This window comes from Rhinatrema bivittatum, chromosome 1, assembly GCF_901001135.1.
Source record: "Rhinatrema bivittatum chromosome 1, aRhiBiv1.1, whole genome shotgun sequence".
NCBI classification, from domain to species: Eukaryota; Metazoa; Chordata; class Amphibia; order Gymnophiona; family Rhinatrematidae; genus Rhinatrema; species Rhinatrema bivittatum.
In genome coordinates, this window is record NC_042615.1 from 342,885,576 (window position 1) to 342,912,328 (window position 26,753).

The 26,753-nt window shown below is 43.8% G+C and overlaps 1 protein-coding gene across 1 annotated transcript in view; it reads right to left on the reverse strand.

Annotated features, from left to right (window-relative positions):
* PTPN13 (protein tyrosine phosphatase non-receptor type 13) overlaps positions 1-26,753 on the reverse strand; it is a 659,094-nt gene that overhangs the window by 108,090 nt on the left and 524,251 nt on the right. Inside the window, 2 exon segments of the mRNA XM_029599218.1 lie at positions 16,108-16,318; positions 16,438-16,609. Of these exon segments, the coding sequence (XP_029455078.1) occupies positions 16,108-16,318; positions 16,438-16,609 (383 nt within the window).

Sequence of the window (26,753 nt, forward strand, 5' to 3'; positions counted from 1 at the left end):
GAGACAAAAGTGATTTGCCCAATCAGAGAAAATAGGACCTTGCCTTAACAGCCCCTACAAATGAGCCAATCTCAGGGACCAGTCAATTGTGTGCTGAACCAGATCTGCAAACCATGGATGATACAGCCTCTTTGGCACCCCCAGTACCACCTGGATGCCTCTTGATGTGCCTAAATACTCGACCTATTAACGGTCACGGAGGGAACACAAAGTAGGATCCTTATTGGCCATGGAAGAACATGAGCATCTATGCCAGTGGTTCCCAACCCTGTCCTGGGACTCCCCAGCCAGTCATGTTTTCAGGATATCCACAATGAAATGTATGAGAGAAAATTTGCATGTTATGGAGGTAGTGCATCTGCAGCTGAAGAAACTTGCTGCCTTGGCATTGCTCCTTGTCACCATCAGATCCAGATGAGGACTGCCTCAACGAGACTGAGTAAGGCCGAAGGCCTCCTTCGACAGCTCCCATTCTCCCGGGTCCAACTGTTACCTGCTGAGATAGTCCACTTGCACATTGTCCACTCCCGCAACATGTGAAGCGGCTAGCCCCTACAAATGTCGCTCTGCCCAGGCAAAAAGGTCCTGCCAACTGATATAAGCCACCGTTGTTGCATTGTCCGAAAACACTCTGACCATTCAACCTTGGACTTGTGGAAGGAATTCCATCAACGCCCTGTACACTACTCTCATTTCCAAGTGACTGATAGACTAGGATGCTTCCACTGGTGACCACAGTCTTTGTATCAGCCGTTCTTGACAGATCACCTCCCAACCCTTGAGGTTGGCATCCATGATCCCTATATCCCAGTTCAAAACCTCCAGGATCATCTCTTTCTCCAAACTGGGCCGACACAGCCACCATGAGAGACTGGACCTGGAAGTATCCTGTAGCAGTAAAGCTCAATGAAACTCCTCTGGACAACGGATTCCAGCGCAACAGAAATGCCTCCTGTAGAGGGAGCATGTAGGCAAAAGCCCATGGCACCAAATTCAACATAAATGCCATTGAACCCAGACCTGAAGATAATCCCAAGCCCTGGGCACTGGCATCTGCAAAATATGCACCACCTGGGATTGTAACTTCCAAATCCTCTCTGAGGTGAGAAACACTCTGCCACGCTGAGTATCAAACTTTGCCCCCAAGTATTCCAGCATCTGGGTAGGGCTCAGGTGACTCTTCACCAAATTCACCACCCAGCTCAAGGATCACAACATAACCATCACTGTGCGCACAGACTACCAGCATACCTCCTCCGATTTCCCTTGGACAAGTCAGTCATCTGGATAAGTATGAACTAGGATCCCCTCCCTGCAGAGAGCTGCTGCCATCACCATCACCTTTGTGAATGTGCGCAATGCAGTTGCCAAACCGAACGGAAGGGCCCGAAACTGGAAAAGTTACCCCAGAACCATAACACAAAGAAACTTTGATGTTCTTCCTGAATGAGTATGTGCAGATTGGCTTCCATCAAGTCCAGCAAGGCCCAAAAAACTCCACAAGACAAACTGCTGCTATCACTGTCCGCAATGTTTCCATACGGAAAAACAGGGAACTTGCAGTATCACATTTCGCCTTTTGCAGATCGAGGATGGGACAAACGGCTCCTTCCTTTTTAGGACAACACAGTAAATCGAGTATTTCCTGCGACAACGTGTCCCAAATCGATGCTTGCTTGCCTCGGACACTGCAATGAGACACCACGAAAGCGTCTGTGATGGGTCGAAAAAATTCTAAAGCATAGCCATCCCTTATTACTTCTAGGACCCATTGGTCTGAGGCAATCCTAGACCACTCTTCGTAAAACTGTGACAGCAACCTTCCACCCCCATCTCAAGAGAGTGGACCAGTCTGGGTTCATTGTGAAACCATACCGCTGCTGGCCCCCAGGTCGGAGCCCTCTCAGTGAAGTCTACAGGCACCTCAAGAGAACTGTTGCCTACTGGAACCTGAAGACAGTACAGAACCCTTATTGGGACAAAAACTGTAGAAATTCCCAAAACCTAGGGCGAGGCGGAAAAGACTTCCTGACTGTCATCTTGTTGCCTGATGTCTGTTTCTGATCCAGTGCCTGATCCAGTTCCTGATGTTCCTTCCTGCTTTAGGCTGCCAGGAGTGCGCAAACCTGCTTTAGGCTGCCAGGAGTGCAGCAACCTGCCCTACCTTGACAGGAAACAGAGAGTAGGATTGAATGGGCAATTTTCTCAGTAGAAGGGAGTGGACAGTGGAGTGCCTCAGGGATCTGTATTGGGACCCTTACTTTTCAATATATTTATAAATGATTTGGAAAGAAATACGATGAGTGAGATAATCAAATTTGCAGATGACACAAAATTGTTCAGAGTAGTTAAATCACAAGCAGATTGTGATAAATTGCAGGAAGACCTTGTGAGACTGGAAAATTGAGCATCCAAATGGCAGATGAAATTTAATGTGGATAAGTGCAAGGTGATGCATATAGGGAAAAATAACCCATGCTATAATTACACAATGTTGGGTTCCATATTAGGTGCTACAACCCAAGAAAGAGATCTAGGTGTCATAGTGGATAACACATTGAAATCGTCGGTGCAGTGTGCTGCGGCAGTCAAAAAAGCAAACAGAATGTTGGGAATTATTAGAAAAGGAATGATGAATAAAACGGAAAATGTCATAATGCCTCTGTATCGCTCCATGGTGAGACCGCACCTTGAATACTGTGTACAATTCTGGTCGCCGCATCTCAAAAAAGATATAATTGCGATGGAGAAGGTACAGAGAAGGGCTACCAAAATGATAAGGGGAATGGAACAACTCCCCTATGAGGAAAGACTAAAGAGGTTAGGACTCTTCAGCTTGGAGAAGAGACGACTGAGGGGGGATATGATAGAGGTGTTTAAAATCATGAGGTCTAGAACGGGTAGATGTGAATCGGTTATTTACTCTTTTGGATAGTAGAAAGACTAGGGGGCACTCCATGAAGTTAGCATGGGGCACATTTAAAACTAATCGGAGAAAGTTCTTTTTTACTCAACGCACAATTAAACTCTGGAATTTGTTGCCAGAGAATGTGGTTCGTGCAGTTAGTATAGCTGTGTTTAAAAAAGGATTGGATAAGTTCTTGGAGGAGAAGTCCATTACCTGCTATTAAGTTCACTTAGAGAATAGCCACTGCCATTAGCAATGGTTACATGGAATAGACTTAGTTTTTGGGTACTTGCCAGGTTCTTATGGTCTGGATTGGCCACTGTTGGAAACAGGATGCTGGGCTTGATGGACCTTTGGTCTGACCCAGTATGGCATTTTCTTATGTTCTTATGACTGCCAGGAGTGCAGTAACCCACCGCTTCCTCTTCCCTGCACTTGTCCGCTCCCGCGTTTGTAGGACAGGGTGGTCCGTGACCAGTCCAGCCGTGCTGGCTGTGTAGGGCACCTTGAGAGACAGTGCCTATGTCTTGCTTCAGCCCTTGCCTTTGATGTCTTGCTTCAGCCTCGTCTTGGATGTCTTGCTTCAGCCTCGTCTTGGATGTCTTCAGTGTTCTAAGGACTCTGTCTGCCCTCGCCTCTGTCCGGCCTGCCGCCCTTTGCCGTTACCCAGCGGCAGGTCCGAAAGGGCTTGGAACAGTCGGAGGACCGTTCATCAACCAACATTGTGTTGCTGGTTGCCATGGGCGTGCAGGTCCGGCTGTGGGTCAGACTCCGCTCCTTAACCCCTGCTTCAGTACCCGCCTGGCTCACCATGCCTGCACCGGCTCACCCCCCACGATGTGGCTTGGGCTCCCCCTAAGTCTTGCCGTTGCCTAAGGGCTCACCACCTGCTTAGAAGTGACCGCGCTCCTCGCGCTCGCAACAACACATCTTATCCTCCGGCAGCTTATTCCCTTTAGACGCTCCCAAAACCTTCAACAATTGTTTCAGGTCCTCCCTGAACAACAATTTTCCTTTCTTTAAAGGGAAGATTACAGAGCTGAGAATTGGACCACATATCAGCTGACCAATTCTGCAACCACAGAAGACGTCACACTGAGACCGTGGCCAAATTGCTGGCCAAAGTCCAGCTCAAGTCATAAAGTGTGTCAGCCTCATATGCAATCCTGGCATGCACCTGAGTTGCCTGGCTATTAACACCTGCTGAGACTTCTGGACCTAGCATAAACAGGCCCTCTGCATCAGACTTCCACAGATCGCTGCTCACAGGCTCAGTGCCAAGACTTCAAACATCCTCTCCTGATGTCTTACAGTTCTGCGCATTCTTTAATGCTGCCAAACCTGCAACCAGAATGGTCAACTAGTTAGTGACTGTGGAGACCGAAGCATGCACCTTCAGCAATATCAGCAGCTGCAGGATATTCTCTGTGAGGGGATACAATTTTACTTTGGCTCTAGCCACCTTGGGGATCACCTCTGGGAAGTCCCATTCCTGGTTCACCAGCTTCTTGATTCTTTTAGGGAGAGGAAAGGCTTTCAGTGTGCCCCGGAGTCTAAACAACACCGGATCCACCTCTTCATTGTCAGACTCCTCCTAGACCACCTTAATACCCAGTTCCTTCCGAACAAGGGAAATAAGAGGCCTCAACTCCTCCTTACAGAACAGACGAAACATCTGCAGGTCATCTCCCTCGGTTATTAGGATCTCTTCCGAATCAACATCCACCATGAGATCTGCTGGGTTATCCTGATCCAACCCCAGACTAACCCCATGACCATTTTCCAGGTCATCCAGGTCTGAATCATCTGAGCTGCCAGGCTCCTCAGGATGGTCCAGGCCCAGCCAGCGAAGGAGGTTCCCTGACCACCGGCCAAGGAGCCCCTTGGCCTCTTTGCAGCAGGATGAGATGGCTGACAGAAATGCCTTTTTATAGCCAGTGCTTTTCCTGGTTAAAAAGGCCTTATGCATAAGCAAGACGAATTCTGAAGAAAACTCCTCATCATCCTCTCCCCTGTTCGGCCCAGAGCTTGCATCTCCCCCCCCCCCCCCCCGACAGGATCGCTGAAGACAAGGGGGGAGGGGAGTCCCTGGGATCCCCAGAATCTGTTACCTTCCAAGCTGTAGCCCTTCTCCTGCATGACAGGCTGTTTAGTCTCGTAGTATTGATCCTGTCAGGGCCTTGGGAACCTGTGGCTCTCCTACCAGCCTCATTCCCCCTCCCCTGGAGAGTCCCTCCCCTCCAGAAATGCTGCATTCATTTGTCCCTGAGGCAGGCTGCCAGCCTGACAAGCTTTCCTGCACTGGGAAAATGCTGTTGGCGCCATCTTCTCTCCACATGACCAGGCCTGTTGCAGAGGCACAGAAGCCGCGTGATCGCGGTGTGCGGGAGAGGAGGGGAAAAAGACCTAATGCAGCCTCCGGCTTCCCGAGCAGCCCAAAGCTGTGAACAGAGGAGCTACACTGCTCCCTTCCCCCATCTCAGGCCTGTCCTGATGATCAAACCAGAAACTGCTGGAGTGGTTGCTGCTGAATGAAAATTTTAACTTTTTTTTTTCTTTAAAGAAACAGCAACCACAGTAAAGGAAGAAATTCAAGCAAAAAAAGGGAATACTTTCCTGCTATTGGCAACACCTCTGGGAAGGAGCCTTTAGGGGATAAGATGGAATCAGGACCCATGGCTGTCAGACTCCTGGATCTGCTGCAGGCTAAAGCTGATCAAGGATTACCAACCCCCGCTCGCCCAGCTCATCCTGAGGGATGGCCCAGGAAGGAACCTAACACCTCAGGGAGCGTCTTCCAACTTCTCTTCTTCTGTCTCTTTTTTCTTTCTTTTTTCTTAACTGCAGATATGCACCTCTACCATCTGCTGGAGACAAAGAAATACTGAGGGACTGCAGGTGGCACTCTTGGTTATGTAGCAGTGCCTCAAAGTTTTTAGTTCTCTGCCTCCATCTGCTGGTAGGGATGCAAAACCCACTCTTCTGGACTGATCTGGGGTACGAACAGGAAAAAGTGTAGAGATAGGGGGTATTTGCGGATGATATCTTGTTTCTGGCAGATGCCAGACAAGCTACCAAACATGTTATGGGGCTTTTTTCTGCTTTTAAATCTTTTGCAGGATTGACAATAAATTCTGATAAATCGGAAGCTCTGCCTTTGTGCACGAAACTCCAGAGTTCCTGGCAAGATTCTTTTCCTTTTTGTTGGGCACCATTAAAGATAAAATATCTGGGAGTTTGGGTGCCTAATATGTTGAAGCTGTTATACGAGGCTAATTTTAGAGATCTATTGGATGGGTTTGCTCTATAGTTGCAGGTTTGGAGGAAGCTGTCCGGTTCACTGATGGAGAGAAGTGCGCTTTATGAAATGGTCTTATAGCCCAAACTGTCATACAGGTTGCAAATGCTCCCCTGCCAGCTGACCTCCGCTGATTTGGCATCTCTTAAGTCTGTTTTTATTCATTTTTTGTTGAGAGAACATCAGCCTAAAATAAGTTATGATAAGTTGGTATGGAGCAAGGAACAAGGAAAGCAAAATTGCTTACCTTGTAATAGGTGTTATCCCTGGACAGCAGGATGTAGTCCTCACATATGGGAGACATCATCGATGGAGCCCCCTCAAGGAAAACAACTTCTGTCAAAGTTTCTAGAAACTTTTGGCTGGCACCCAGAGTGCCTACTGAGCATGCCCAGCATGACATGATCCCTGCATCCACAGGGGTCTCCCTCCAGTCTTGTTTGTAGCAATAAAGTACGAGCAAAAAAATAAAATAAAACATAACGGACCCAACTCCACGGGGTGGCGGGTGGGTTTCATGAGGACTACATCCTGCTGTCCTGGGATAACACCTATTACAAGGTAAGCAATTTTGCTTTATCCCAGGACAAACAGAATGATAGTCCTCACATATGGGTGATTAGCAAGCTACAGGCTGACTCATTCTTGAATCAATCAATGGTACATAACTCGTGCAACAGGCACAACAACTGATATGCCATTGACGAAGATGAGGCAGCCTGAATCACGGCATATGGTTGTGGAAGGAGTTGGTATTACACTGGGAATAGGTTTTTCAAGACAGATTGTCCGAAGGCAGAGTCTTGTCTTCCTTCCTTATCTAAGCAATAATGAGCTGCAAAGGTATGCAGCGAACTCCAAGTAGCAGCCATGCAAATATCTGCAATAGGTACTGAACGGTAGTGTGCTATGGATGTTGACATAGCCCTAACTGAGTGCGCCTTTACTCATCCCTGGAGAGGAAGGCCTGCTTTTTCATAGCAGAATTCGATACATTCTGCTAGCCAGTTGGAGAGAGTTTGCTTTCCTATTGCAACTCCTGGTTTGTTTTTGTCAAAAGAAACAAAGAGTTGAGTGGATTTTCTATGGACTGCAGAGCGATCAAGGTAAAAGGCGAGTGCATGTTTACAATCCAAGGTGTGCAAGGTTCTCTCTCCCTGGTGAGAATGAGGCCTTGGGAAGAAAGTGGGTAAAACAATGGATTGGTTGAGGTGAAAATCCGTTACCACTTTAGGTAGGAATTTTGGGTGAGTGTGTAGGACCACTCAATCGTGCAGGAACCTGGTATAGGGTGAGTAAGTGACCAGTGCTTGTAACTCACTGACCCTCCTAGCTGATGTAATAGTTATGAGGAAAAAGACTTTCCATGTAAGAAATTTCACATTGCAGGAATGCAAAGGCTTAAACGGAGAGCGTATGAGTCTTGCAAGTACTACATTAAGGTCCCATTCAGTAACTGGTGGTTGGATGGGAGGCTTTAGCTGAAGTAAGCCTCTCATAAACCGACTGACTAGGGGTTGTGCTGAAATTGGAGCATCCCCTATTGGTTTGTGATATGCTGCTATGGCACTGAGGTATGCCAGAAGAAGTCTGGAGACCAGATTCTGAAAGGTGCCATAAATAATCTAGTAAAGATGAAGTCTGGAGATCAGATTCTGAAAGGTGCCATAAATAATCTAGTAAAGATGAAGTGGAACAAGAAAAAGGGTCAACACCATTTTGCGTGCACCATTTAGTAAATCTAGTCCATTTGCAACTGTAAGATTTACGTGTGGAAGGCTTTCGTGAAGCTACGAGAACCTGGGAGACCGGCATTGAAAGATTGAGTGGTTGTAGAATCAAGCTTTCAACATCCATGCTGTCAAAGCAAGGGTTTGCAGGTTCGGATGGAGTAACTTGCTTCGATTTTGAGTTATGAGAGTGGGTGCTGTGCCCAGGCGAATTGGGTCTCTGATTGAGAGATCGAGAAGTATTGGGAACCATACTTGTCGAGGCCAATAAGGGGTTATGAGGATCATTATCCCCTTGTCCTGTTGGAGCTTCACGTGAGTCTTAGCTATGAGCGGGATCGGAGGATACGCATACAGAAGGCCTGTATTCCAGGGGCGAGCAAAGGCTTCCTTGGGGAACATTTGTCGACGGCTGTGGAGGGAGCAGAACCTTTCCACTTTGTGATTCAGTTTGGACGCAAAGAGGTCTATGGTTGGTTGACCCCAGCATTGAAAGATTTTGCTCGCTACACAGGAATCCAAAGACCATTCGTGTGGATGGAAACAGCGACTGAGATTGTCTGCTAGGACATTTTGTATGCCTGCTAGGTAAGTGGCCTTGAGACTCATGGAGTGTGCTAAGGCCCAGGCCTAAATCTGCACTGCTTCCTGACAGAGGAGATAGGAGCCCGTGCCTCCTTGCTTGTTTATGTACCACATTGCCACTGTGTTGTCTGTCTGTATCAACACAACTTTGTGGGATAGGCAGTCCCTGAAGGCAGAGCGGGCATATCGTATCGCTCGAAGTTCCAAAAAGTTTATTTGACAATTTTGTTCGAGTGGGGTCCACGTACCTTGAGGCTGAAGGTTGTTTACGTGCGCTCTCCATCCCAAGTGGGATGCATCCTTGGTTAGAATTACTTGAGGAGTCGGTTGCTAGAATGGTAAGCCTGTCCGTAAAGCCGACTGGTCTGTCCACCATCGAAGTGAGACGTAAATTGTCTATGACTCGAATCATGAGAACATAAGAACATGCCATACTGGGTCAGACCAAGGGTCCATCAAGCCCAGCATCCTGTCTCCAACAGTGGCCAATCCAGGCCATAAGAACCTGGCAAGTACCCAAAAACTAAGTCTATTCCATGTTACCATTGCTAATGGCAGTGGCTATTCTCTAAGTGAACTTAATAGCAGGTAATGGACTTCTCCCTCCAAGAACTTATCCAATCCTTTTTTAAACACAGCTTTACTAACTGCACTAACCAAATCCTCTGGCAACAAATTCCAGAGTTTAATTGTGAATTGAGTAAAAAAGAACTTCCTCCGATTAGTTTTAAATGTGCCACATGCTAACTTTATGGAGTGCCCCCTAGTCTTTCTATTATCCGAAAGAGTAAATAGCCAATTCACATCTACCCGTTCTAGACCTCTCATGATTTTAAACACCTCTATCATATCTCCCTCAGCCGCCTCTTCTACAAGCTGAAAAGTCCTAACCTCTTTAGTCTTTCATCATAGGGGAGCTGTTCCATTCCCCTTATTTTGGTAGCCCTTCTCTGTACCTTCTCCATCGCAATTATATCTTTTTTGAGATGCGTCGACCAGAATTGTACACAGTATTCAAGGTGCGGTCTCACCATGGAGCGATACAGAGGCATTATGATATTTTCCATTTTATTCACCATTCCCTTTCTAATAATTCCCAACATTCTGTTTGTTTTTTTGACTGCCGCAGCACACTGAACCGACGATTTCAATGTGTTATCCACTATGATGCCTAGATCTCTTTCTTGGATTGTAGCACCTAATATGGAACCCACATTGTATAACTATAGCAAGGGTTATTTTTCCCTATATGCATCAACAGATGCACATTTTATTTATTTATTTATTTCGGATTTTTATATACCGGCATTCTCAATACAAGTATCGAATCAGGTCGGTTTACATAGAACAAAACTGTCGCAATAAAGGCGTTACATTAAACAGCGTTTCTTAACATATGAGTAACATATAACATATCATATAAAAATATAAATAAATAATACAAATTAAATATTACATAGACTATAATAATAATAATAATAACTCGTCAACAGGACGTGGATAAATACAAAGGATGTTTAAGGCATGAGTATATATCTTGAATAATTAGAGGGGTAGTCTAAATTGTGATATGTGGGTACATAGACCTTGTTGCTGTGCAAAGTCCGAGTTGTGCATGAGTAAAAGGAGACTGATGAATCAGAGAAGGAGTCTTAAACAGGTGTGTTGTTCAGATCTGACGTGGTTAGATCTGGAGGGGAGTATGGCTGATCGAGGATCTGATGTTGGACTATTTTTCTCTTTGACCGGTGTCGGAGTGATCTTGTGATTCTGTGTAGGCTTGCCTGAAAAGCCACGTTTTTAGGTTTTTCTTAAAAGTTGGATGACAAGTCTCTTGGCGAAGATCCGGCGGTAATGAGTTCCAGAGGGTGGGCCCGGCTGTGGAGAGTGCTCGTTTTGTTCGTTTGGTTTTGATCGGGGGAGCATATAAGGAACCTTTGTAGTTGTGCCTGATGGGTCTTTGTGAAGTGTGAGGGCGGAGTTGTGAGTTTAGATTTAGGTGGGCAATGCCCATGATATCCTTGTGGATCATTGATAAAGTCTTGTAGGTGATTCTAGCTTTTATAGGAAGCCAATGAAGGCTGTGAAGAATAGGTGTTATGTGGGCTCTTTTATTTGTGTTAGTGAGTAGTCTCGCTGCGGCATTCTGCACCATCTGTAAAGGTCTTGTGGATAAAGCTGGAAGGCCTAGCAGTAGAGAGTTGCAGTAGTCCAGCTTAGACAGAATTATGGATTGGACTACTAGCCGGAAGTCACTGAAGTGAAGAAGAGGTTTAAGATTTTTTAGCACTTGGAGTTTGAAATAGCATTCTTTAGTTGTGTTGGTAATGAAGGATTTAAGGTTGAATTTGTTGTCGAGACGCACCCCCAGGTCTCTGACGGAGGTGGAGTGGTTAATAGTTAGTTTTGAGAATTGTGGTCGACAGAGGCTGAATTGCTTGCAGCCATTGTGACTTTAAGGTCCATTGAGTCCTTCTCATGGCTAACTTTGCCATAGGTGTTACATGAACTGTAGACGCCATGTGGCCTAACAGGGTTAGAAATTGAAGAGCAGGGGCGACATTGCAGGCACTCGAGTGATTTGCCAGAGTCACTAGATTGTTGGCACGGTCGCTTGGAAGAAAAGCTTTTGCGAATGTGGTGTTGAGGTCTGCCCCGATGAAAGTAAGGAGCTGAGATGGGGTCAAATGCGATTTCTGGTAGTTGATTAGAAACCCCAAGGAATGCAGGAGGGATATGGTGCTCTGGAGTGCAGCAAGAACTCCTTGCTTGGATGGATTCCTGATAAGCCAGTCGTCTACGTATGGAAAAACATGAATGCTGTTTTTTCTCAGATGTGTGGCTGCGACTGCCATGCATTTTGTGAATGCTCGAGGTGCTGAGGCCAGTCCAAATGGGAGGACTCGATACTGAAAATGTCTTTTCCACATTACAAATTGCAGGTACTTTCGATGTGGGGAAATGGGAATGTAAGCGTAGGCATCTTGAAGGTCCAGAGAACAGAGCCAATCCCTTTGTTGTAACAAGGGAAGAATGGTCCCCAGGGAAACCATTCGGAATTTTTCTTTGTGCAGAAATTTGTTGAGATTGCGGAGGTCTAGTATGGGATGGAGGCCGCCTGTTTTCTTTGGAATGAGGAAATAGCGGGAGTAAAACCCTCTGCCCTGTTGAGACTGGGGAATGGTTTCTACAGCCCTGGTAGTCAGCAGGGTGGAAAGTTCTGATTGTAGTTGAGATGTTATGATGCTGTGGGACGGGTAGCGTTTGAAATTTGAGACGGTATCCTCTTTTTAGGAAAGCTAATACCCATTGATCTATGGTGATGAGGCTCCATTGGTGTTGGAAATAATGGAGTCGACCTCCTACGGGCAAATTGGTTTGAGGACTGTGGGAAAAGCTGCTGTCCTCTGGTGCAGATTTCAAAAACCAGATACAGGTGTTGACTGTGGAGGTGGCTGAGGCTTAGCCTGCTCTGGCTGACATGAACATCCTCTCTGAGGTTGACGGAAAGGTCGTGCAGAGGAGGTAGGTGGATAGTACCTACGAGGTCTGTAAAAAGGGCGCCTAGTAGGTTTTCGTGCAGAGGATGCTGGATCCGATGGTAACTTAGACAGTTTACGTAGTGTCTCGTGATGATCTTTAAGTAAAGATACTGTGGCCTGTACCTACTCTCCAAAGAGGTTGTTCTCCTATGCATGGGAGGTCCACGAGTCTTTCTTGGACTTCCATTCTGAGATCGGAAGCCTTCAGCCAACCCCACTCCGTGCACTAATTCCTGTAGCTGATAAATGGGCCAAAGTCTCAAAAGAGTCATAGGCGGCCCTCACTTCATGTTTTCCTGACTAGTCCTTTGTCAACGAGGGCGTTGAGTGCTTCTTGTTGTTGCTGAGGAAGGGAATCTGCTAATTCCTGGACCTGTTTCCATAAATTCCTTTGATATTGGGTCATGTATAGCTGGTATGCAGCTATACATGACACCAGCATGGATCCCTGGAACACCTTTCTTCCTAAAGTATCGAGGAATCTATGTTCCTTTTCTGGAGGAGTAGATGAATGTGGCTTCTGCTTCCTTGCCTTTTTCTGGGTAGATTCCACAACAAAAGAATTATGTGGTAACTGTGGCTTTTCAAAACCTGGTCCATGTTGGACCAGGTAGGTAGCGTCCGTTCTCCTATTAACTGAAGGCACAGAACAGGGATGCTCTCAAAGGTGGTGTTGAAGCTCTAGATGAACTTCATGGATAGGTATTGCCATGACCTCCTTTGGTGCATCTATAAATTGTAGGATCTCTAGTGTCTTATGTCTAGTATCCTCTTCAGCCAGCAGTTCAAATGGAATGGTATCTGCCATTTCTTTAACAAAGTGTTGGAAATATAGGTCCTCTGGTGGGGATTTCCGTCTTTCTTCTGGTGGAGACGGTTCAGATGGGAGGTCATCACTGTCAGTATCAGATTCAATATTGACATCCTCCCAAGTATTTGGTGGCTGCTGGAAATAAGATCCAGAAGGATGTGTAGAATCCTGTGGAAGAGGATGCTTTTTCATCGATGCAGATCTTGGTATTTGAATTGGAATCTGCTTTGGCATCGATGGAGGCAGAAAAGGTCTCGATGGAGAACCAAAGGGCACCGATGGCATCGACGGGAATCGGCCAATAAAATCTCCCGATGGACCAGGCTGCGAGGGCATCAATGGACTAGGAAACAGCATTGAAGGCCTCGATGGAAAACGGGTTTTTTGTAAGCTCAATGGTCCAGGTGTATGATCTGAGTCATGGTCATCGTCTTCAGATGAACCTGGAATCGGAATTGGTGGTGCCGTCGGTGGTTGCGGATGTAAAGATGGCTCCGATGGAGGTATCGTAGTACCTGATGGTATCGATGTCGGTGTCGGGAGGGCACCGAGCAAGGCATCGATCCTTGTTAGTAGCGGAGCAAATATGGTCAGCTCCAGTGCCGATGGTGGCATCGGTGTCGATGGAAGTTGGAATTTCTTCCAAGCTTTGGTGACTGCTTGCTGAATCATCGAGGTGACTTCTTCTCTTGACACTGGGACAGGGTTCTCTGTCACCGGAAAAGAAAGAACTGGTGCTGCTGGTACCTCCACAACAGTATGTGTTGGTATAGCCTCTAACACCATTGCTGGTGGAGAGCGCTTCGGTATCAGGTACAGAGGGGCATGGAAGCTCTTGTACCTGGACCCGTTTGTCATTGGTTCGACCTCCTTTGAACTCGATGCGGTCACAGATGGATCTGAAGGAACGGAATTGGATCTGTGCCAATGGCGTTTTTTTTCTCTCCATGTTCTTCACTGGTGGACGAGGACGCTATCGAAGATTCCGATGGAGTCGGTGATGACACCGATGATGATGATGGAGTGATCTTTTTGAAAAGTTCCTCCATCTTGTCAATCCGGGCATGCCTGCCCTTTGGTGTCATCTGGGCGCAGGTTAAACATGCGCGGACATCATGGCCTGATCCCAGGCGAAGAACGCAAATGTCGGGCGGGTCTGTAATCGACATTGTCCGGGGACAATTTGGACATCTTTTAAAACTGGTGGCCATTGATGAAAATTTTAATGCCTGGTAACGGTCGGTGACTCACGGATACTGGTTATGAAAAATAACCAGAATCGATGAAAAAAGACTCCAAAGAGCAGCCACCGAATGGGATGTTGAAGGGAGACCCGATAGGAAATTTTTGTGACAGAAAATATTAATTTCTAATGAAATATTCTGTGAAGAAAAATACTGAGGAAAACTCACAGAGCTCCTTCAACGCGAGGCTAAAAGCAGTGCGGAAAAAAAAGAGACTGGAGGGAGAGACCCCTGTGGATGCAGAGATCATGGCATGCTGGGCATGCTCAGTAGGCTCAGTGTGCCAGCCAAAAGATTCTAGAAACTTTGACAGAAGTTTTTTCTGTGAGGGGGCTCCATCGATGATGTCACCCATATGTGAGGAATATCATCCTACTTGTCCTGGGATAAGCATAGATACAAAGTCTTTGGTGACCACTTGGTGATTTCTGCAGACCCATGTTTCCCTTTCTGCTGGGGACAGAGCATTCAGTTCTTTGATTTTGGGATACCCAGGGACTTACTACCATTAGAAAGCTTATGGATGATGAAATAGGGAATATTTTGAGTTTTCAACTCCCTCACTGACCTTTTTTGATTACTTACAAGTTTGCCATTATGTCTCGATCTTAGGAATAAGCGTGGAACAAATGAAAAGGGAGCTCAAGCTTGCTGATGCGATGGAGCTGATAGCATGGGGGAAAACATTCAATCTCTTAGTGGTATGGATTTTGTAAAAATATTAATGGTTGTGATGGGCTGATGATTTATTCGCAGAGGGAAATGGAGAGTTCATTTACGCTTGATCGGATAAAGACTTTATTCCAAGTGATGCATAGACTTCTTGTAGCGGTAACTCTCAAGGAAATGCAATATAAAATATTATATCATTGTCAAGTGGATAGTGTACATTTGCATAAGATGGGGATGGTGGAGATGGATGACTATCACAAATGTAAAATGGAAAAGGATACATTTGCGCATGTTTTTCTTACTTGTCATACGAATTACCCATTCTAGCAGGATGTGATAGCATCGCTGGCTAAATGGACAGAGGCAAATTTGCCATTCCAGGTGAATATCCTCCTTTTGGGAGATGTGCAGGTCTTAGTGGATTTGCACCTGGATTTATCCAAGGTGCAAGGGGGTATCAACTCTTTTTGGAAATAGCATTATTAATGGTATGTAAATATATCCTCAAAGAGTGGATCATGGACAGTCCTCAGCTTGGCGGGAATTTATGGTTACTCTTTTGCAGACGGAAAGATATGATGTTTGTTTTTTGGGAAGAAAGGTTACTGAAGAATATGTAAAGGTATGGCATTGCTTTTTTGACCTCTTGTCAACAAATGGCCAAAATACTTTGCACAGTGTAGGTTATTACACTGCCTAAAGAACCACGGTGTATCAAGGACATTAAGATTTTCGAGCAAACAAGTTAAAACATTTTATTTTAATATTGCTTTTAATATGTGATTTTATGCTTTTGTCATTGTTTTTAGTTGTTTTATTTGTTTTATATAATAAGTATTATGAATGTATGTTTGTAATTCACATCGATCAATTGTGAAGATTGTGGATGATAAAACTTGCTAAATAAATAAAAAATAAAATCCCCGAGAGAGATGCAGACGTACCTGTAGTTATTTTTTTATTATTCCAGCAAAGGGACGGGAAATAACATGAGTTTGTATGAGTGTGTGTGAATGTGGATAAATGAGGGTGGGGCGGGGTGGGGTTGGGGTTTTATCAGTAAGGGAAGGGGTTTAATTTGAAAAGATGCACTATTTGTTATGTTACTGTTTCCATGTTCTATATTTTTCTATTGATGCACATTTACTGCTGTTATCACAATAAACAGATTTTTGAAAAAAAAATCCTCCAACATGTTGCCATGACTACAACTGTAAATTTCCTAATGAAATCATTTAATATAATATAATGCGACATGGTACTTTAGTAAATGGCAGTGAAGACTTTGTACACATTGAATACGTCTTAATATGATACCTTGTTGCTTTCAGCTTAACTGTAGGCAGAGACTTTTCCAGAGCTCCCTTTGCTTCCTTCAGAGTCATCCCTAGTGTACTGGCTCCGTTAATGTAGTGGATGATGTCCAATGGTCTAAGACTTCCTTCACACGCTACAACTGACTCTGGATTAATATCACTAATATAAATGACCTGGTAAAAGCTGTCACAACCTCCTGACAAAGACAGGCCTACAATAAAAAAACAAAAAAACAAAAACATATACATATATATCATCAGGCCTACATTTCCACAGCCAACGGAAGACAAACATTTTAAAGTTCAAACTGATGCAGAACTATTCTTTTACCCAGTTCTTGTTTATGGCAGTGAAGTATAATGTCAGGGAGCTGCTGGGATGGCACCTGGGCCTTGGGTATCTCCAGAATACGGCCAAGCACCAGCTTAACCGATTTTGGTGCAGCGCGCAGCAGATTCACGGCATCCGTATGACTCATGTTTGTGACATCAGTATCGTTTACCTGGAAAAGTGAGAGAGAGAGAGAGAGAGAGACTGAAACACTTTTGGTGACTGAAGAAAGGAAGGCCAGCGATATTGAGGAAATCCCTCATTTCTGTAAAAATCCCAAGGACAAAATTTACACTATAATATATATGTTTTTTTTTCCAATAATGACATTCATGCATTATGAGGGTTTTATAGGGCTAAACTCCGCATATAGAAAGTAAACACAGGACTTTAGCCTGAATTCTTAAAGTGGACTTATTCGCCTAAATCTGCTTTGAAAATTAGCAGATCCATACACATCTCTGCACAGCATACGTGCACACACTGACGTCCACTTGTAGTGCACGTTTACGGGTACATTTTTTAAATCAGAAGCACGTGTGTAAATGGGTTTCCCGGCCTTCCCAGAGCACCTCCATGTGGTGCACATAATAGTACGCGCAGAATCCCTTCTGTACACAAACTCCCAGACAATTCTGAAAAGACGATTTACGTGCTGCCATGATGGGCTGGACTCTCAAACTCAATATCTGCTCCTTAAGCAGGCTGGAGCTGAGGTTGCTGCAGTAGTACTGTTCATGGTTCCTGGAGTGAAGGAATCTCAGCCACCATAAAAAGAGCAGCACCTACAGGTGTTCAGAGTGTATGCACTCCGACGGAGCGCACTGTTAACCCGCCATTGGACGTGCGTTTTCCCTTACCCCTTATTCAGTAAGGGGCGGAAAACGCGCGTCCAACCTGCCGAACCTAATAGCGTCCTCAACATGCAAATGCATGTTGACGGCCCTATTAGGTATTCGCGCGCGATTCAGAAAGTAAAATGTGCAGCCAAACCGCACATTTTACTTTCAGAAATTAACGCCTACCCAAAGGTAGGCACTAATTTCTTCATGGTGATATTAAGTCGGAGGTCCCGAAGAGTAAAAAAAGTTAAAAAAAAATAAAAAAAATAAATTGGAAGTTGGCCGGCGGCTGTCGGGTCAAAAACCGGATGCTCAATTTTGCCGGCGTCCGGTTTCTGAGCCTGTGGCTGTCAGTGGGCTCGAGAACCGACGCCGGCAAAATTGAGCGTCGGCTGTCAAACCCGCTGACAGCCGCCGCTCCTGTCAAAAAGGAGGCGCTAGGGATGCGCTAGTGTCCCTAGCGCCTCCTTTTGCCCGTTTCTACCGCCGGGCCTCATTTAAATACTGTATCGCGCGCACAGGCGAGTAGCCTGGGCGTTCGCCCGCTCTCCCGTGGACTTTACTGAATCGGCCTGCTAGTTACTAGCTTTTATCAGTAGCTGGCCATCTGGCCACCAAGCCTGAGAGGAAACTGTGCCGCCCTGTATACTCCACCAATTCCCTCTTTTGAGTGAAGTCCTGAAATAGAGTAGAAGAGCAGTTTGGAAACCTGGTTTGCTGAAGATTATAAATTGCCCAAATATAGAACAAAAACATGTTTTCCCTACTTTAGCTATTCAATGGCAATAATCTTTCGATTAACATCTCATTATGGGTGGGGCCCAGTGATTCGGTGGCAGTCCTGTGCACTAACATGTGGCAGACGATTCTGATAGACCTGAAAGTCCAAAGGAGCAGGAGTAAACTGCTGACCCCCAAAATAAAGTCTGATTCTTCTTTTTCATGTAGTCACCACAGTGTTGCGCAGTGATGGCAACACTCACTTCTGGCTAGAGCATTTTAAGCAGCATGCTATTTCCAGTCATCAGCCTGCTATCACCCGGTCTCCTGTGGCAGCTCGTGGGCACATTCTCTGGCAAGGAGAAGGGCAGTTCATGGCTCTGTTTGTGAGATCATGCAGCACATAACAATTCATGAAAAGGCACAGTTCTACTGAATTTCTAACCAGTTGTAAAAGTGATCCTCTCAAATCAAATATTTTTAGGACGTCTTATACAAAGCTGAATCACTGGGCCCCACCCTTTTCTAATTCAATTTTTATGCTTTCCAACATATGGAATATTAGAAAGAATTATTTAAAAGGGATCCATGTCCATCTGAATGTCTGGGGGCAAAATAATTCTCTAAAAGGATGGAAATTTTCCATATTTGGCTCCCTGGAAAGAAAGGGAATATTTTGGATGAGTCTGAAAACCAGAAACATCGGGAAGCAGGTAGAATGTTTACCGACAGGGGTAAAAAATGGAAGCGACTAATGAAAGATGGCACCTTTAAAGCCACTGCCGCCAACCCTTCCCAACCAACACCTCCATGCCCAAGACACCTCCTACACACATGCCCCACACTCCCCTCCTAATACCCCTCTCCCAACACTGGGCCGAATCTGGTAATTAGGGGAAGTGTGTGGTAACCAGTGGTGTTTCTTGTAGGTCACAACCCAGAGTTCAGGTTAGGAGGCAGCAGCAACAGCAAGGTTGATGGTTTATCATGATTCCATAAGGAATAGCAAATCCTACAGTAGGAGATCAATTCTGCGGCAGTTGAGGCAGCCACAGAATTGTGGAAAACTAGGGGCTCTGATTAATAAACCAGCTTGGTGAAGCTCTCACTTTAGTAATTGAAGACTGCAATTCTGATATTTATTGGCTTGGTCAGGAGTGATTATGTTTAGTTAATTGAATGGATGATCTTCTCTAACTAGCTTACCAACCTTGTAATATCTATTTCATTGGCAAGCAGCATGGTGGAGTGATTGGAAACCTAGAAACCCTTGTCTGATTGTCCTGGCAAGCAGGATGGGGCAAGATCCAGAGTGACTCTCACTGCCTTTTCTGTATAATCTTCCTCCCAGTCCACACCACTATCCCCTCCCTTCCCTTGTAATAAACTCTTGCTAAGATCTGCAGGTTGGTCAGTGCTCTGGAAATTATCTGTTTCACAAAGAAGTTACTCTTCTTAAACTGGACAAAAAGGTTACTACCTTATAATTAATGCAGACCATCAGATTTCACAACTCAAAGTGTTACAAACTGAGGTATCTTTTTGTCAGCACGGTTTGTGTTAGAATGTAACTTGCTTCCAATTTGCTAATGAATGGGTTTCTCGCTTACTTAAGGAAGACCTCTCCAACTCATCTTGTGCGTTCCACATTAAAACAGTCATTTTGACCTTATCAAGGCAGCTTGTAAAGCTTAAGGATCACCTGACCCATTCAGAATAAAGGAGTGGGAACAAGGAGCAAGTACCATTAGTACTGACGAGGACATTCGAGGGAGTGTTACTGAGCAACAGATGTCGGCTTAGAGCATTCTGTTTATACTTCAGGCAGAAAAATGTAGTTGCAAAATAAAATAAATATAATTTAGCAGATGTCAATGAACAATGCTTTAAAAATACCATGAGCCCAACATGTGACTGCTTAGGAATGACTCAAATGTAAGCAGAGTTATTTACAGTCCTGCAAAAGACTGCAGCCAGTCCCTATAGCATCACCACCTGAGCAGTGGTGCATATGGAGGTCATTTCTCCAGGTGCACTGGAAGGTGTCAATATGCTGCTGGTCCCAATCAATGCAATTCATAGACATTTTACTGCCAGAGTAAGCCAGGCAAAAACTCAAGCAGGCCTCTTAGGTGCCAAATTTTTGATCGATTTGAAAGATCTTTCCAAAAAAAAAAAAAGGTCTGGTGTGCTATACTTTGAGACTTGTTGCCATGGGCTAGGTCGAGATGCTACCAGAAGATGTGTAGCTCTAAACTAGAGCGCTTTACACCCAATGAAAAGTGAAAATAACACTTTAGTAAATAGTTACTTTTCCTATCATTCAGAGAACAATAGCAAACTGTTTTAGCTGTAGAAATTGGGGCTTTGATTACTTCCAACTCCCAATGTGGGGAAAACTATGCATGTTGTTCTACAATGTGCATATTTTTTCCTGCATTGTGAAGAAGCATTTCCAGGGGGTGGGGATCAAATAACATAGGTTATTTTAGGTGAAAAAATTACCAGCAGAGAGAGCAGGTGCAAACCTCTGAAGTTAATGTTTGAAAGGACAATAATCAAAGCAAAACTACCCGTGTAGAATTGCTATGATTATTGGTGTAAACCCCACAGGTAAAAATGGCCAACTGCGGGCACTTTGATTACTGCCTGCGCAGAGTTTGGAACGCGGGAGAAATTCCCTGTAGAGGCTTCCAGGGAGCCACAATCTCCCATGATAACTCTCTTATCGATTCAGCAAGCAGTCAGAAACCAGTACCAGGAAAAAAAAAAAAAAAACGCTGACATTGAAGAGGAAAGTTATTTCCATCTTCTGAGGGTATATAATGCTGTACTTTGGCGTTATACAAACCGAGGAGCATTTCAGTCTCATTAAACTGGCTAGGCTGAAGTTCTTCTTTGGATCCTACTTTCAAAAAGACTTTTCACCATACTGAGGGTAAGTTTGAAAGACAGATCTGCTGGTAAAACTGTGCTTTACCCAGGGAAATGGCCTGTTAAAAAGTTACCCACACAAAGTGAAGGTCAGCATGCTCGCGCATGTCCTGTATGCACATAAGTGTAACTGGACTGAATGGGGGCGGAGTTGGGGAGGGGTTTGCACTTACCCTAATACTTTTGAAATTTCAAGATATGCGTAAAAACATAAGCGGATATTCAAATGTTATTTAGCTGGAGAAGTCAGCCTTGTCCGAGTAAGTGACTGCGGCTGAAAATCCAGTGATACCACTTAGCCATGTAGTCAGTGGGAGTAACTGGGAGGCACTACATAGCCGGCTTACTCAGCCAGATAAGTAGTGACAGTGAGCATGATCCTGTTAACTGGATAAGTTAGATGTGGCCCATAGCAGGTCTAAAGTTAGCAAGATAAGTTTATTCAGTTAACCTTAATGCTTATCCCGCTAACTTACAAAGTTGCATAGATTTAAATATTGGCCTTAAGGAGGATGACTTTTCAAACAATTGCACATGGCACTATATACGTGCATATATGGCCACACGTGGTTGTACCACAGTATTTTATAAAATATACGCATCTTTAACCTGCAAAATACATATGTATGTAGTTTTATACACGAATACATGCAATGCACTGAAAGTACATATATATCAATGATTTGAACGCGCATACTTTTCCTACCTGTTTTTAAAATATACAGGTGTATATTTTCCGTGTGAATATAATGAGGGACTTACTTGTGTAAGTCCCAATATACGTATGTAATTTTATTTTATTTACAAATGTATTTATTTACATTTATATACTGTCTTTCCAAATATGATCAGGGCAGTTTACAAAAATAAAACATACATAAAATAAGAACCCAATCTCATAAAAACACAGTCAAATCAAAACCCGGTTATCTCTGCTTCTATATGTCATGTGATGTCATAAATATACAATGGACACCTTCAAAAATCTATGGCAATACCCCTCAATTTACAATACCAAAAAACTACTTCTTAAATATATGAGGGAAACTATAAAATACAGTAATAGATTGTCAGTCAATTTTTAAATCCCGGGAATCGGTATCAGAGTATTCAGTGCTTCAATCTCCTGGGCTCTTGCCCACAAAGGGCTACAACCCCTTTCATTTATTGCACTTTTATAACGTCATTTACTTCTTCCTGTTCATTTTTTTATCTTATATACCATAAGTGAATTTTACTCTAAAGATTACCCTTTTTAAAATACCTTTCAGTGCGTGTCCTAGTGATCTAAAACAACTTATCTCATTTCTATTACTTCATAGCTTGAAACAACTTATCTCATTTTTGATTTTTACTGCTACTGTCGTCGTCTCTGTTGCTGTTACTTATTCTTGCCTGCCCGACATTGACAATGTTTCAGCGTGAAACTCACGCCTGCTTCAGGGGACTTAGCGTTGTTCCTACAATAAAAACACTTTAATCACCTTTCCTCATTAATTTCAAAGATAAACTTTTTAAACATGCCACTCACTCGAGACTTACGTTTTAGCTGATCCCAGCTTAATCCAGCAACTCACACAGGTAAAAAGATGGCGCCCAAACGCTTACAATCACCTTTACCGGAAGTCAGGTACTTATACGTTTGTCAAGGTTGTCAGACCAGCCAATCAGCACGAACCTACATAAACACGGACCAGTCTACTTCTTTGTTTAGGCCCGTGGGCAAGACCTTATCTAATTTGAAAATCCATCTCTGCTCGCGTTGCAAAAGCCTCAGGTTTATATTGCCCCCTCGTTCATCCTGTTTAACTACTTCCAAAACTGTACAAAACAGACTCTCAAACGAATGAACTTGTGCCATACAGTGTTGGACCAATGGCGCTTCTATCTTATTTCGTTTGAGCGCACTTTTGTGTTCAATCAGGCGCATTTTTTATTGCCTCATCGTCTTCCCTATGTATAAAAGTGCTCAACTGTAGCTGAGTATAAATTAAGAGCTAGAGAAATGGGTCAGAAATTCATTGATAGAGGGTATCCAGAGAATGTAGTACGAAAGGCAAGTAAGCGAGCTAGATGGAATCACAGAAAATTACTGCTAGCACCGAAGCAGAAAGAGCAGACAAGTAGGCTAACATGTGTTCTGCCATTCTCTACAGGAGTTAACGAGGTGGTTCAAAGCATCAGGAAACATTGGAATGTGCTGCAAGTTTACACAGTGTTTAATGATCAACCTCTAATGGCATTTAAAAGAGGCACTATTAAAGATCAAGTTGTGCATTCATTTTTTAAGGAAAGAACAGAGAAATCTGGAGAGGAAGTGAGTCACTTTCCTTGTGAATCTTGTGTTATGTGTCCGCAAGCACATTCCAATAACAACATCCCTTTATGTAAGTTAAAAAAAATATAAATCGATTGTGAAAACGTCCTGTATGTCCAAGAATGTAGTCTATGCAATATGGTGTCCTTGTGGACTTTTATACATAGGGAAGACGATGAGGCAATAAAAAATGTGCCTGATTGAACACAAGAGTGCGCTCAAACGAAATAAGATAGAAGCGCCATTGGTCCAACACTGTATGGCACAAGTTCATTCGTTTGAGAGTCTGTTTTGTACAGTTTTGGAAGTAGTTAAACAGGATGAACGAGGGGGCAATATAAACCTGAGGCTTTTGCAACGCGAGCAGAGATGGATTTTCAAATTAGATAAGGTCTTGCCCGCGGGCCTAAACAAAGAAGTAGACTGGTCCGTGTTTATGTAGGTTCGTGCTGATTGGCTGGTCTGACATCCTTGACAAACGTATAAGTACCTGACTTCCGGTAAAGGTGATTGTAAGCATTTGGGCGCCATCTTTTTACCTGTGTGAGTTGCTGGGTTAAGCTGGGATCAGCTAAAACGTAAGTCTCGAGTGAGTGGCATGTTTAAAAAGTTTTTCTTTGAAATTAATGAGGAAAGGTGATTAAAGTGCTTTTTATTGTAGGAACAACGCTAAGTCCCCTGAAGCAGGCGCGAGTTTCACGACGAAACATTGTCAATGTCGGGCAGGCAAGAATAAGTAACAGCAACAGAGACGGCGACAGTAGCAGTAAAAATCAAAAATGAGATAAGTTGTTTCAAGCTATGAAGTAGTAGAAATGAGATAAGCTGTTTTAGATCACTAGGACACACACTGAAAGGTATTTTAAAGAGGGTAATCTTAAGAGTAAAATTCACTTATGGTATATAAGATAAAAAAAATGAACGGGAAGAAGTAAATGAAGTTATAAAAGTGCAATAAATGAGAGGGGTTGTAGCCCTTTGTGGGCAAGAGCCCAGGAGATTGAAGCACTGAATACTCTGATACCGATTCCCGGGATTTAAAAATTGACTGACAATCTATTACTGTATTTTACAGTTTCCCTCATATATTTAAGTAGTAGTTTTATGTGATGTCAGAAGCCATACTGAAAAGCCAGATCTTTAACTCCCTTTTAAAGCTCTTAATGTCTGTTAAGGTTCAAAGTTCCTCTGGCATAGTATTCCATAATTTAGGTCCTGCCACAAAAATAGCTAAATCTCTGACGTCACTTAAGTGTGAAAGGCAAGGTATAGTTAACAATCCTTTGTTGGCTGATCTCAGAACTTTTTGAGGAGTATGAAAATGTAGAACTGTGCAAGTCAGCCAATTTTAAAACATTCACATCAATTACATTATCCAGTTTTACCAATTAGGCTCCCTGGAAGCCTCTACAGGAATTTCTCCTGCTTTCCAAACTCTGAGCAGGCAATAATCAAAGTGCCCGCAGTTGGCCATTTTTACCTGTGGGGTTTACACCAATAATCATAGCAATTCTACATGGGTAGTTTTGCTTTGATTATTGTCCTTTCAAACATTAACTTCAGAGGTTTGCACCTGCTCTCTCTGCTGGTAATTTTTTCACCTACAATAATCTATGTTATTTGATCCCCACCCCCTGGAAATGCTTCTTCACAATGCAGGAAAAAATATGCACATTGTAGAACAACATGCATGGTTTTCCCCACATTGGGAGTTGGAAGTAATGAAAGCCCCAATTTCTACAGCTAAAACAGTTTTACCCATGCAAGTTCCTTTGTTTATTGCCCTCTGCATGATAGGAAAAGTAACTATTTACTAAAATGCTATTTTCACTTTTCATTGGGTGTAAAGCGCTCTAGTTTAGAGCTACACATCTTCTGGTAGCATCTCGACCTAGTCCCTGGCAACAAGTCTCAAAGTTATTTAAAGGGACAAGAGTAACAGAAAAGTATGAAAAAAAAAAAGTGTGAAAGCTTGCTGGGCAGACTGGATGGACCGTTTGGTCTTCTTCTGCCATCGTTTTTATGTTTCTGTTTACCCCAGCCTTCTCCAGGTCATGGAGACCCTCCTGGTTCTTCAGCCTGAACTCCCCCCCCGTGTTCACCCTGACTTCCCACCCAGTCAGTACTACACAATAAACACGTTTGATATCACTTACACCAGATAATTAGCAGGTGTAAAAATATGCAAGTTGGCAAATCTGCGTGTGTGTCTTTTAAAATAGCGACTTAGGCACATAAGTGTTGGCCCCACCCTGGAATGCCCCTAGACTGCCCCTTTCTGTACACGTATATATGCGCATGAAAGTGAAAATCCATCCATACCTTTAACTTTTGTAAAATAAAGAATACATGAGTAGAAGCTACTTATGAGCATATATGATAATTTTTAGGTACATTATTTTTGAAAATTCATCTAAAGAGTTTTTGATGGGATAATTTTCAAAGCAAAATTACATGTGTAAGTTATGTACATATTTGCTATCTAATTTATGTGGGCTGTTACAAAATTACCCTTACTAAGGAAAATTTTCAAGTATGCTGCAGGCTTTAGCCAGAATTTTCAAAGTAGATATATGTGCATAAATCTGGTTTGAAAATTTGTGTGTGTACGCAGAATCTTGTGTGGCACAGAAGCAAAGTTATACCTTATGGGGAATTTAAGTGCATAAATCTGGGTTTTATGGAGACAATTTTCACAGGAGTTACACATGTAAATGTAACATACTATCATATCAATTTTAAAAAGCCATTTATGAACATAAAGGGCCGGATTTTCAAAGCCCTACACACATAAATCCATAGGATTTACACGCATGGGGGGGGGGGTGTTACTTGCGCCAGGCCTATTTTACAAAGGCCCTGCGACGTGCATAAAGCCCCGGACCGCGTATAAGTCCCGGGGCTTCAAAAAAGGGGCGGGGCCAGAGGCCTTCGGCACAGCGGAGGATTGTGTGCCGACAGTCTGCCGGCAGGCACAAGAGGTAGGATAAAGGTCGGGGGGGGGGGGGGGGCTTAGAATAGGGCTAGAGAATGCACTAGTGTGCACCCCCTTGCGCGCATCGACCCCCGATTTTATAACATGTGTGCGCCTGCGCACGCATGTTATTAAATTGGGAGTCCATGTGCGCACGCTGGGTAGCGCATGCACGTGCACGCCCACGCTCTTCTTTTAAAATCTACCCGAAAGTGCACTTACATGTGAATAGCCTATGGTTAATTCAATAGCAATTTTCAAAAGCCCATTTATATGGGTAAAGTGCAATCACACGTGTAAAACCCAATTTTAAGAGTATAAATGCTGTAGAAAATCAGGTCTTACATGAGCTGTTATAAAATTACCTTCTATAGAGTAAATTTTCAAAGGGGTTACACGTGGAAAATTAGCATATATGCGCATAAATAGCCTGTATTTACATACATGTTATTTTATAAACACTTAACTTACATGCATATGTTTTGGTTTCGGACACATTTACTGGCACAAAAAAAGGGTGGCCTTGAGG